Source organism: Anabas testudineus, chromosome 6 (assembly GCF_900324465.2).
Source record: "Anabas testudineus chromosome 6, fAnaTes1.2, whole genome shotgun sequence".
NCBI classification, from domain to species: Eukaryota; Metazoa; Chordata; class Actinopteri; order Anabantiformes; family Anabantidae; genus Anabas; species Anabas testudineus.
In genome coordinates this window covers 17,781,346-17,795,144 of record NC_046615.1, presented here as the reverse complement: position 1 = coordinate 17,795,144, position 13,799 = coordinate 17,781,346, and the positions used below count along the sequence as shown (strand labels likewise).

Sequence of the window (13,799 nt, the reverse complement as noted above, 5' to 3'; positions counted from 1 at the left end):
GGAGTTTATGTGTTGAGTCTTTGTGACAGTTGGAGGGGGTGGAAGTATTTCACACAAGCCTTTATACTCTCTGCAACCAGCATGCATGGGTAGAAGCTCTCTATGAATTTGGTCCAGCATGTGTTCCTACTCTTTTGTCTGACTCTTCTGCATCCAGAATATGAACTATTTAAAAGTACAGAACATTACTATTGAAATGTACTCATAAATTATGAAGACAGTTTGCACCTTCCATTTTAATTTATTTATTATACTAATTACTAATAGATTCATTTAATATACAGTTGCAGTTTAAAAGTAATACACTATATTGATGAGATGAATTTACCTTTTTATATAAAATGAAATCAGAACAACAACTAAATCAATCAAATTTGGAGTAAAATGGGGGCTTCAATGTCCCTCTGCAACATAGAAGAGTAAAGTACTACCTAATGGGAACACTCAAGTAAAGTGAACTGGAGTTTATATTGCTGACATGTGCCTGAAAATTGAGCTTATAAAACTGTAAAATGGCATATCATCATTAGAGAATGAAACACTCTTTCAAAAATAATTGCCATAATAAAATATAAGGCCATCATGGAGATAATTATGGGGAACAGAAAAAGTTCTGATCCATCTTATAATGCATTTTCCTTAACAAGCTCTGATTTCAACACAGTTCTGTTAGATAGCCATATAATGTATTTTGCCACTTATGTAGATTAATACATTAGAGGTGTAATTATTGTCAGTTATTTCTTCACTTGGATAATAAACAATTTAGTCTATAAAATTAATTATCTTGTGGGTTGAAATTGAGTAAAATATGATATCATTAAATTTTGTTGTGAGCAGAACATCGGGGAACTATTCTATTCTAAGTACTATATACATTTTAAAAACTTACTAAAAACTTCTATGTGTAATCATCATCCAGCTCATATCTCTTGCATCTCAGTCATAATTGCTAAATTACAGGCAGAGCAGGAGATGTCCTGAGTATAGTTGGAACTACCGTCTCTCTAATTACCTGAAACTTCCTGCAGAGGCTGCACATCCGGAAAAAAACAAACCTTTTCTTGACTGATCTCATCTTTGGATGATAAAGTCGGTGGTTTATGCTCTTGTGCTCTCCATTTATCAGGTACTCTGACTGATCACCTCTAATGTCAAGCTTCCTCTTTGATTTTCATACGATTTTATTAAGCACCTCCACTAGTGGATGGCTTGTTAGTGGTGGGTGTAACTAAAGTCTTGTCTGATTTGAAAATGATTTAGACAACTCCAGAGTATGAAATAAAGCACTAATAATTAAATTACTATGATATTAACTAAAGTTAGATACTAAAGCTTGTGTGCACAGTTTCCACAAGATCAGGAATAAAGGAGAGTTGGATTAAACAAAAAATTATTATGATAAAAACATCCTGCGAGCATAAAACACATCTCTTTACAGTGACCTGCTACTTTGTTAAACGTTACTCCTACTGGCTTTTTCCGAGACAGAATGAACAAATGTTTCTGTCCACTCATCTTTAAGTGCACTCTTTCGCCATTAGTCGAAATATTGTCTATGTATGTTTCTAGTTTTAAAAAATTCCACTTTTCCTTCCTTTGACAACCAGCCTGAGAACAGAGAGCAGACGTAATAGCAGTGTGCCACTTGAAATCAGTCTGGCTCAGGTTGGAGTGAAATTTTGTTAAGGGCCTGTCTTTCTGTCCATTGTCCTGTTGAGTACGAGGGGCCTATACTGTCTCTATCAATCAAATCTAGAGTACAACACACATCTACTGTAACTCTGTTTTCTTTGTACTGAATGAATATGTTTATAATGAGTTTGAAATTTGGGACTTTTTCAGAGATGATGTTATAGCAGTTTTTTGTATGTATGAATTGATATTTTGCTGTGATAAAACAAAACCAGGTGCCTTGAAACAAAAAATAATACAGTATACAAGTGTTTTGGAAATTATAAACAATTACATCAATAACATATTGTTTTAATATAGCTGTACTATAACACGGAATAACAATTATAGCTACTTTCAAGTCTCTATCAGAGAGTTTATGATTTTTCTCATTGTTTTAACTTCTATTAAAGGCAAAGTACATGTGGCGTGTGGCTTACTGACACACATGACACACAGGTGAAGTAAGCAAACAAATCTTTAACCTGCATAAACTTTAAAAAACTGTAAAATTAAATGAAAGTAATGAAACTACATAAATCCTCAAACACTGGACAAAACACAATGTGCAACATCTCCTTTTTTGTCCAAGACATTTTAAGTCTTAGTTGCTGTTTACTGACCTAATCATCTTGTTGTGTAGTGTCTTGGAAATGTAGGCAAGCCATGACAAGCAGTTTTTCCTTGTGAAGATCCCAGGTAGCCTGAGCACATTTGTTCCCCCTCAGTGGACTTGTGTGGTTTAATTGGTGAAGTTGTGACTCCGAATCAGACAAAGCGCCTCAGTATCTCAGTAGTGACTTCGATAATTAATTGTGTTTGCTTGCTCAGCTTAAAGTGGCCTATAAAAAGAGACGCTTAATGTCAGTGGAACTAACCTGGATTAAACTCAGCAGTGATTCAGCTGATCAAGAAAACACACTCTCCGGAGAAAGCGGAGCAGAGTTGTTCCTTCTGGGGAGCAAGTACTTGTGACCGGAACAGTACATTAAATTACCCTTTCTTACAAGTTAATTACTGCTAATCTACTATTTGTACTTTCCGTGTGTGGGCAAAAAAGACATTTAATGGTTGCAGGTTGCATCAGGTGATATTAAAAGACTAAAAGCACAGTTATGACAGCAGCTGGACTTAACACTCATAGCTGTGTTTTGAGGTGAATGCTAATGTCAGGAATCTGCTGATTGCAGTTTTAGACATTATAATGTTTACCATGTTCACCAAGTGAAATACACTTGGTCTTTGCTTTCAGATGCTAATTAGTTTATCTTAGCTGCTGCTAACTGAGAGATTTAAAAGTATTACTCTTTTCATGTTAGAAATACTGTATGCATTTACCTAAATATAAAACCTTTTCTTTAATGTGCCTAAAAAAAAAAAAGCTTTCTGATGTAATAGTTTATTAGGACCTGTTTACCCTATTAATATTTGTCTGGAGGATTTTAAAAAAGTGGTCTCTCAGCCACACAGACATCATAAAATAACACCATTGACTGAATGTGAGAATTCGTCTCGCTGGTGGATGGTGCTAATGTAATGCACCGTGCTGACTAAATTCCTCTTATATGACTGCACCAGTCTTGTCAAAGCACAAAAAACAGTGGAGCGACTGAAAAGAGAGAGAAAACATAAAAAGATCTCTTGAGTTTTATTGTGAGCTATAAACTGACCTCATGATTTCATGAAAAGACTCTTTTCCAGCTTCTCGCTTTCATTGATTGTCAACAGCTGAGGCAAGTGAGCCATGAGTGATATTTGTGTCCCAGTCACAGAACAAGCGTGAATAAAGCTCCTCTATGTTTTTAACACACAAAGACAATTTGGGGATTTTACAGGATGTTACACACACAGCCTGATGTGTTGATGCTCCTTAAAAGCATTTCATTTTTTTCCACGTTTATATAAAAAGGAAGCTTCCTATTGGCTGTGTTTCACCCCATCCTCCGCCTCTTTTCCCCCGGTTTCCCAGGCAACCGTGTCAGGGTGGAGGAAAAGAGCAAATCACGCGAGGGCATAGCATCTCTCTCCCTCTCCCCTCTCTCACAGTGTGTGTGTGTGTGTATAAAAACCTCTCTCTCCATGCTTTCACTTCACTCTCAGCTCTCCGTGGCATCGCAGAGAGGCCAGACGCGAGACTGGAGTGAGGGGAGGGGGACACGACCACAGGAGATCCCTGTGAGACATTACGTTGACCTTCCCTCTTACTGTCTCTTCTTTTATCTGTCTCTTCCTCACTTTCTCCTCTTCACCCAGTGTGTTCTGGATCTCTCTTCCTTCCTCCTTCTCCTCCTCCTCCTTCTTCTTGTCAAGCGTTTCCGATCTGCTTGGACAGTGGCTCCATCCATGCAAAATGGGATGTGGCAATTCCTCAGCCACCAGCACCTCAGGAGGGGGTGAGTGTTTCAGGAATGTGTGTATGCAACTGTACATATATATGTGTGTGTGTGTGTGTGTGAATGTGAGCATAATAATGGGTAAGGGTGTAAGGGAGAGGGTTTCACTGTATCTGCACCAAGGGGAGAGGGTGTTTTGAATGTAAATGAAGTGTGTCAGGGTTACCCTTGCAGTCAGTGTGTGTCCATCTTTGTGTGCATGGGGACTCTCAATGCCTTGATGTCATTCATAAAAACACAGACAGCATCAGATCGTCAAGTATGTTTGTGTCCTGAAATGATCGTAAAATTATTTCTATTTCCTCCCCTCTGTTCATCATTTTGCAGCGTACTGTCTCCCACTCTGTAGTTAGTAAATGTGTGTGTGTGTGTGTGTGTGTGTGCGCGTGCGTGTGTATGTGCGTGTACATACAGTGGTAACTTAAAGCCACTGGTGGTGGGTCGATGTTGAAGGGTCTCCCATATTTTAGAGTGAGACAGCAAAGAAGCCTCAGGAATGTACTGCGCTGTAATTGACATGTTAATGTCTACATCAGTAGAAAAGGAAACCTTCCAAGGGTCATTTGTTTTTTGTCTGTTGTTGTTTGTCAGTCTCTTGGCATGTTCGTGCTCGTTTCCATGGATTTTGAGAATAAAAGACAGTTTCAGTAACATTTGTGTCTCCTCACTTGACTGTTGCTGGTTGTACTTGTAAGCAGGCAGCTTTGAAATACTCCATCAGTGGCCAGGTTTCATTCATAAAGGCTGGAAGACGTGTTTGAATGGAGAAAATTCTCTATTGCATGTTTTCCTTTCTAAGACTTGCGGCTTGCTCTCAAATAACACAGCTCTCTCAGTTGATTCAGACTCATACAATACCTGTTTTAACTTTTAATGTGCAAATCTCTGGGCACCACGGTCAAATTGAGGTAATAATTGGATTGAAGTATCTGCAGGATTACCTCACCATCACTGCCCATTAAAGCAGTATGGTGTGTGTTTTGTTCTTTTGTAAATGTGTGCTTGCAGGTACCTAATCAGTGCTTGCCAGGCATGTTAACAGAGCCACAGACAGCTACTGGGAAATGTGTCCCAGTGTTGCCTTTTGCTTTGATTTACATCTACTTCGAGGTTACATGAACATTTAAGTAGGTGTCTGGTTTTGTTGTTTTTGAATGTGGATTTTTTGTCTATGAAGGACAGCAGCTGCGTTTGTGTGAAAAGCCTTACACATTCCTCTGCTCCTTTTTGGAGGTCAGCAGATATTCAGGACAATGTCAAGGACGTGTGACATCCTGTCACTTTGACAAATATGGACCAGTGGCTGCACTCATTTAACTGTGACGATTGAACAGTTAAATGTGTTCTTACAAATGCTGACAGCTACATTAGAGTGCAACTTTTTAATACTAGTGTGTCACCTTTAGTTTTAGTTTTTCTGTTCGCAGGCAGTATCCAAATCCCGTCCAGTAATCTTTAAAGTAAAGTCATGCAAGAATGTCAATCCGTGGTCTTACAAACTCTAATGACCACCTCGGTGAACCCTGTATCACATTGCTCATCTCTAGTCTTGGATATGAATGAGCTTTTGTCAGGCAGCTGAATGGGCTCCTGTGTCATTTCAGCAGACTCAAACATTTACCGTGGATAAAGCCCTCCATGCCTATTATAAGGACATAATTCACATGTGCATTCTCCAATTTCCTACTTTTATATGTCATTCTCATAACGGTCTTTTAAAAGTACATTTCTACATTAACACAATGTGTGGCATAAAATGATGACTGACGAGCAGAACGGAGCGTTTTGTTCCCCCTACTGTTGTTGATGCGATGCTGTATGTTCAAGGTGGCAGTTAGATTATCCTCCTTGGGAGTGTATTATGATCTCATTTCAATTCAAATCAAGTTCAGTAGACTACCTGTGGTTCCGCAAAGAATAAGCTGTTGTTGGTCCATAAAAGCGGCAAATTGGGAACAGCGCAACAGGTGTCACTTGGAATTGAGGAACTTCATGTCCTTTTACAAGCTGGGTCATCTGAAAAGGCAACTGTGCACTGTAGAAAGTGGAAGTGGCCTTTGTATTGTATATATTTTGCACTCAAACGTACTTGAATACAATGATGTCAGTTCTGCAAAGACATCACCATCAGCCACCATGTTAAATTCACGAGTAACTCATGTAGGAGTTGATTAGTTTAGTCAAATTACTTTAGTATTCCCTTTAGACAGAGCCAGGCTAGCTGTTTACCCTCTGTTTCCACTGTTTGTGTTGAGCTAAGTCACAGGCTGCTTAACAGATGCCTAAGAGTGTGACATTGAATAAGCACATTTCCCTAAAAATCAAATAGTTTGCATGTGTATAATTGCAGTTGTGCATCAATGCATTAGTTCGACTCACTACAGGGTGCACTACACTGCACACTCCACACTATTGTCAACATGTTCACTAGACACATTCTTTATGCCAACAGGACTTTTTTAAACCAGTGTTCTCGATGTAGGGTCTTGATTAGGACCAGCGACCCATGAACATCTCTCACCTCCCTCTGCAGCACTGCCACCTCCACATCTCTTTAATTCACTGCTTTTCAAGGCTCCACACCTTCACTTTGGTCATTCACATCAAGAGTGTTACCAGTGTCATCTCAACTGTTAAACTAATTGATTTTTGTGACATGCACTGAGATAATGGACTGAGAGCTGCTAGACAAGTCAGCGAAGAGAAGTGGGATGAATTATGTATTATCTAAATACACAGGAATTAATTCTTAATGAGATAACACACCTCCTCTAATACTTCAGCGAAGATAAATTAAATCTTATCTTTTCATTTGTTTTCAGGTCCAGCAGAAGCCTCCAAAGATGTGTAAGTACAGAAGTGATTTTAGAAACACTTCAATTATACATGGAGCTCATTGTCTGTGGTCTTTAGGCTTTGTACATTCACATCACACAGTAGACCATAAAAAAGAGCTTTATATGTTGTATCTACCCACATACTGTAGTATACATACTGTACTAGATGTGTTTCTGACAGAGTATTTATGTCCACACCGGTGTTTTACAGCTGTAAATTACATTAATGGCAAGACTAATTAAAACCATGAAGTGGTTTTCACTAAAAAATAAAACAATTTGTAATCAAATCAAAATTTCAGAATACACAGGGCTGGAACTTCACACCACTATCTATTTTATTTATTTGGCTTGAAATTTTTTGATTAAGATCAGTGCAGTATGAAAAAAACCTATGATAAAAAATACCTGCATATTTTCCCATATGTTGTTTAATTATAAGGTACTCAACACAAATAATTGTTTTATATAGATAATTATTGTTATGAATATTAATTTAGATGCAATCTGTACAAGATTAGGCATTATTTTTTTCATGCAAAATTGTGTGCTGCATGTATTTGATCTATCTCAATCACTAATACAGCAGAAAGAAGCCAGCACACCATGTGCTGTACACTGCCCATACAGTAGATAATAAAAAACAAACAAACTGCTAAACATTGCTTTAAGTAGTTATATTTAATTTCACATGTTTAATCATTTTTTTCTTCACAACTTGCAGTACAAATCTGGTCTGACAGAAGTTTGTTCCGTTGGTGTGTGCGAGTGAATGTGTGTAGTTGAATGGAGACTTGTAGTGAGTCATAGTGTCCTATAGAGCACAGGTTGTGCTTTACTGTTAGCATTTATCAATGCTTAGGGAGGTGCAGCATTTCCAAAGCATTTCCTGGAATCATTGTGTGTGTGTGTGTGTGTGTGTGTGTGTGTGTGTGTGTGTGTGTGTGTGTGTGTGTGTGTGTGTGTGTGTGTGTGTGTGTATGTGGTGTGTGTGTGTAGGCTCCTTGATAACCATCTGGGCAGTCAGCATACGACCCATGAGAGCTGACAGCAGCACACTATAGACTCACTAAAGCTAATCACTGCTTTCTAGGGCTCAACCACACAGACACACACACACACGCAGGAATAATAATGGAATTCATGTCTTTGTTTTGCTTAAACTGCTAAAAATGCGCATATGGTTTCATGTCAGTCAAACAACAACAATGGGAAAAAATCTGAGGTCACTCAGAAACTGATAACTCATTATCCAGCTTCAAGACCTGACGCACAAATTAACTGTTCAGAACATTAAATGTTCAGAACTACCAAAAAGGTAAAAAACAATATTCACAGTGCTTTGCAGCAGAGCGAATGCTCATGCGCAGTCCAGTGTTTACTGCTTCTCATTAGTTTGTTTCTTTGTGATATTTTTTGGTTGTCTGTGCTCCAAAGAGCTGACCTGACCTGTGCTTCTTCTCTCAATCAGGACAGAAGATCCCTTGGCAGAAGATGAGAAAAGAAGGTACTTCACTAATGTTTTCTAAAACATTTTCTATTTTTACTATGTGTATTTTACAGTTTCATGTTACTTGCTGCTATTCCCTTTACTTAGAAAGACCATAGATGTAAATGGTAACTGTAATAATGGATTAACAGCAGTAATCCTCTTACTATCACAAACCAAAAAGATATTTATTCTAAATTCTGATTATTAAAATTTATTTACTCTTATTTATTCTTATTATCAGTGCTCTCTAACAAAGCAGTCTAGTTATCTGTTTTGATGAGGATGGACAAACATTACATAGAGAAGTGGCTTCTCATATTTAAAACAAATCTAGCTAAAGTCCAGTAAAAAATTAAACAAAGTGGCATTGAAGAGGAACTCAGTTTTGTCTTTAAAAGCTGTTCAGGCTCAAAATTGTCTTTCATCCAGCCAAAGAGATCACAATAAACCCATGGATGACATTCCCTTCTAACAATTTAATCCTGACATTTAAAACTAAGATGCAGAACTCAGACAAGAAAATTTAAGATATGAATCAAATAGTAAGTCTGAAACCTCTTCTCCTCTCCTCTCCTCTCCTCTCCTCTCCTCTCCTCTCAGGAATTACGGCGGCGTATATGTGGGTCTACCAGCAGACCTGTCGACCGTGGCCACCAGTCAAGCGAAGTCCACGCGTAAAGGTAGAAATCATCACCTAGAAACCAATACACTGTTAAGTGGGTGTGTATGGGGATGTATTATTGTGGAACCTCTGGCACCCTGAGGCACCACCCTGTGAAACCACATGTCGTCTGCAGCACCTTTGGTTTATTTGACCTTTATTATGAAGTTACTCTTAATGAGAAGCAGTCTCTTTATAATAACAGCTATGAAAGATATGAAGATATTGTTCTACTGACTACGGCAAAGTGTATTTAAATTATTTCTATTTACCTTTGGTTTTTTGTATTAGGATGTTTACTGATTTATTCTCTCTGTGATCTAATATTGTTACAGTGGCACCAACTTACTTCTTGTAAGCAAAAGAGAAATGTCAATAGAAAACCAATATAACCTCTGAGATGTGTTTTGTAATGTGACCAGTTAATATCTTGACCAGTCTTGTTGAATTTGTCCTAATGCCCATGGAGGTTAAATATAATATTGCGTTGATTTGTTTTTGTGTCCTCTGGCACAAACATCGGCTCTTTTGTTCCACTGAGGTCTCATATTTAACACTGCTGGAGTGAGTGTGTGGGCGTTTTTTGAGCACAGTTCTTGACTTTGAAACAGGAACAAGGCACCGACATACTTCAAAGAATTGTCCGTATAAATAACTGGAGACTGATTCTATGTTCTCTCTCTTTTGCAGACTAGCAGCTATTGAAGAAAACACAACACAGGTATTCACGGATAAAATGTCTTTCTTTAAAAGTAAATGAAAGCCAGTGCTCATGAGAGTGAATGACTTTTTGCTCTATCTCTACAAGATCCTGCATATTCATTCACCAATAGAAGACACTCACATAGGAAGCTGAGAGCATGTAAGTGCTCCGATCACCACTCACTGAATAAACTCTCAGGCTTTAACACTGTCACTGAGGGAGGATCTGAGGACGCTGCATCATGAAATCATGAGTGGCTTAGTGATGCACAGTGGAGATCTACGTACATACATACATCTACCATCACCCTTCACTTTGCAAAAGAAAATAGATGGACTTCAAACTGGACAAGCACCCACTCTGGGACTTGCAGCTGTGGGAGGCTGGAGCGGGCATTGCAAAAGTCATCTTCGAGCGTTCTCTTTCTTTCTCAGGAGGAGACAGAGAACCCAGCCAACTAACTGATTAACTGACTGCCTGGGACTTAAACACATTCCCAATAAGTGTCTGCAATAATAATCACTCCTCACTTATTTCTCTAACATACCATCAATAATTTACTGTGTAACAAAGATGCAGAGTTAAAGAGACGAGTAAGAGTTTCACAGAAAGCAGCGAATGCAATTTGGTTAATGCGTCACAGAACATCTCAGCATAACGTTTATTTCAATCAGGGACCAAGAAACACTGATTTTACTTCTAAATGCTAATAACCACTGTTAATTAGGTCTGTGGTGTTTATATCAATTTCCATCAGTGTCCCTAAATTTTCTGGGTGCATCAGCCAGGTTGTATCTGGTGTTGTCATTTGTGATCCAGACTGACTATGTAACATCAGCTTATGACTCATGATCGAGGATTTCTATCTTAGTCTGTCTGACTTTTTACTCTCACTCTCGCACAGTCATGCAGCATATTGTTTTTAACCCTGAAGAGCTCCTGGGTAATTCACACAGCTCTTATCACTTTTCTCAAGAAGAATCAGAAATTGTCACACAGTTTGTTCGTACCTCACAACATAAATGTGATCTACCGATTTGTGTAACAGCAAAAAATTTGCATTTGAATGATTTTCAGTTGCAAAAAATAGTGAACAAAGGAATATTTTATACATTATGTGTCAGACTTACGCTAAATGTTGTGTAACATGGATGATTTTAAATGATGAGGCTGGTATTTATTGTATATTTTTCCTTTTGTCAACAAATCCAATGAAAACACTCACAATCCAACAGTATTTTTCTAAAATCGTATTACTAGGTCCCTTATTTATTATTCCCCAATTTTTCTACCCAGACTGTGGCAAACAAAACATGACACAAATAGAAGCTAGAGTTTTTTCAAACGGCTAAATCATTTCCTGAAACAGCTGCTAGTTTTTACTGAACTCAGATGTGTTTTTTCAGCAGCAGGGTTTTGTGAATGGGACAGACAAGAAATTAACAATAAATTGATAATAATAAAATACATGAATTAGCTACATAAGGCTTTGGATACACAGACAATACTTGTTCGATTGATACATGTATTGTTGGCCTTAGAGGTTCAGGATTTGTTGTCAATAAGAAGAATATGGGATCTCACCAAACACTCAAGTGTCCCCATAATAAACATATTAAACATGGGAGGGCATTAGGGGCCAAGGTCATTTGTCTGCCAGAACCTTGACGACACTCTCTTCTAATGAATGTACAACATCCTCTAAGATAAGGGTGGAAATAGGCCAACTTTTAACACTCCATGCTACACAAAATGCTTCATCCAACTGTTTGTGTGGTTTTGACTGAATAGCCTCATAAAGATAGGGATGTATTTCACAATGCCTTAACAAAATCTGTTTACTGTTTGTGTCTGGTTTCTTGAGGATGCAGTAGCTGCCAAGTTTTGCCATGGGCTTTCAGTCACAAGAGGTAAAACGTAACTGTTCACCTGAAGTAGAGATAGAATATCCAGCAGATAGTGAGCTGCTCCATGTACTGTGTAGTTAACAGCAACATTATAAAATAGAGCTGCAGATTTTAGGTGATCCTTTTCCTTCGTCCTGCTATTTCAGTTCCCCTGCTTGAGATCTTTGGCTTTTACCACGTGTTGTTCCACCTGTCTCTCCCACTTTTATCAGCCCCACTTTGCCCTTTCCGGTAGTTGCTCCTGTATACGATGAATGTCATTGCCTTTGCCCTATTCAATTAGTCCAACAATGACAAGAGGGCAGAATGTGGATGAATAATACAGTCCAACATAATGTCTTCTTTGTTAAAATGCTGCTGTAGCACATCGTTGCATGGCTGTAAATCTGTGCAGCACAGCATTTTGTTTGAACAGGATAAATGGGATCATTTGGGATAAATATGCTCAGTTGATTTCTTATTGAGAGTTTTATGAGACTGAAGTCACTCTCACATCTATACACAAATTAATAGCATAGCAGAAAGACTGTCTATCACCTTCCAACACCTCTAAAATTCACTAATGAACGTGTCATACTATTCTGGTTGCCTGGCAATGTCACAGTGACTCTAAGAAATTACTGTGCTCGCTGTAGAAGGAGTCTGCCACATCCCCCGGCAAAAAAATTAACTTGCTGCTTCACACTTGTACATACGAAACAAAACAGATATAGTTTGTTAATTAGTGAGCTGTAGAGGTGTTGGCAGGGAGATGAACCAGTTTCCCCCATTTTTATTTGCCGATGTTGAACTATTGTAACTAACTGGCTGCAGCCTCCATGTTCACATTAATCGCGAGACGAGAATGGTTTGAAATCAGTTCTCTGCAAGATAGCAAATAAAACTATTTTCCTCAAACTGTTAAATAATTCATTTAATGTTTGGAAATTTAAGACCCTCCAGGTTTCGTCAACGTTATAGAATCCACAGCTGTGAATTGTTTTAATTATTTACACGCCTATTTACACACAGGAAAAGACCTGGAACACTCATTAAAAAGGAACAGCCAGTGTCTCTTTATGCTGTTGACTTGTATGATGTGTGATTAAAGAAGTGACAGTTGGTTAATGTTCAGTTATACACTGAAAATCAAGTTTTACCAGCTCTTTCGCTCTCGTGTTTTCTGTAAGTCTTTCATTCACAAATTACTCATCATGAATGTTAACCCATTAATTACCTAATACTCACATTCATCAGTGACGCTGACAACAAGATGAAAACTGTTGACTGCTTTTGTGCAACTCATCCATGATCACTTGATTCAATTATTTATGATTAAAGATTTTTATATTGTCTGCACACATCCGTGTTTGTTGATTATGGTGGTTATTGAAGTCTTTCAACCTGTTGTAATTACAGACTTGAGGGATTATAGACGCTTTCAAAGTACTCAGACCCCTTCACATTTTGCATGTATTACAATAAATGACTCCCCATCAGTCTCCATTAGATAACCCACAATGAAACGTGTTGCCAAGTCATTAAAAGTCCGCTCTGTCATTAACAAAAGTATTATGACCCTTTGATTTGGCATCCAAATTCCAGTTTGCTTTAATTTTTCCTTGAGATGTGATTATAACTCACCTATGGAATTCACCTGTGACAAATTGAACCTATTGGACAGTGTTTAGAAAGGCACAGACCTGTAGTCTAATTGTCAAGACAAAAATCAAGCCATGATGTCTAAGCAGCACTCTGTGGACCTCTGTGATACAAATGTGGCCAGACATAGATCAGAGTTTATAAAAGGAGGTCTCTTTGTTAAAGGTCGTACTGCAGGTCAAAGGTAGGAAAACCTGCTGGAAGCACTGCATCAGTCATGCCTTTATGGTTGAGAGGCTAGATGGAAGCCACTTTAAGTAAAATGTGTATGACTTCCATGATGAATGCAGCTAAATACAGCGAAGTCCTTGAGGAAAACCTGCTCCAGGGTGCATGAGATGAGAGTTTACCTTCCAGCATGATAATAACCAGAAGCATACAGTCAAGGCAATGCTGAAGTCAGCTGAAGATGGAAGATCCTTCCCATCCAATCTATTCGATCTGTCAGGGGGAATAGGACAAATTGCCTAAATCCAGATGTGAGGAGCTGT

At 38.3% G+C, this 13,799-nt stretch overlaps 1 protein-coding gene across 1 annotated transcript; it reads left to right on the top strand.

Annotated features, from left to right (window-relative positions):
- The first annotated feature begins 3,788 nt into the window (after positions 1–3,788).
- On the top strand, positions 3,789–12,999 carry LOC113165358 (overexpressed in colon carcinoma 1 protein). Its single transcript, XM_026364778.1, has 6 exons — positions 3,789–4,067; positions 6,890–6,914; positions 8,376–8,411; positions 8,997–9,076; positions 9,748–9,778; positions 9,866–12,999. Exons 1-5 carry the CDS (start codon positions 4,025–4,027, stop codon positions 9,750–9,752), a joined length of 189 nt encoding a protein of 62 aa, XP_026220563.1. The 5' UTR covers positions 3,789–4,024; the 3' UTR covers positions 9,753–9,778; positions 9,866–12,999.
- The last annotated feature ends 800 nt before the right edge of the window (positions 13,000–13,799 follow it).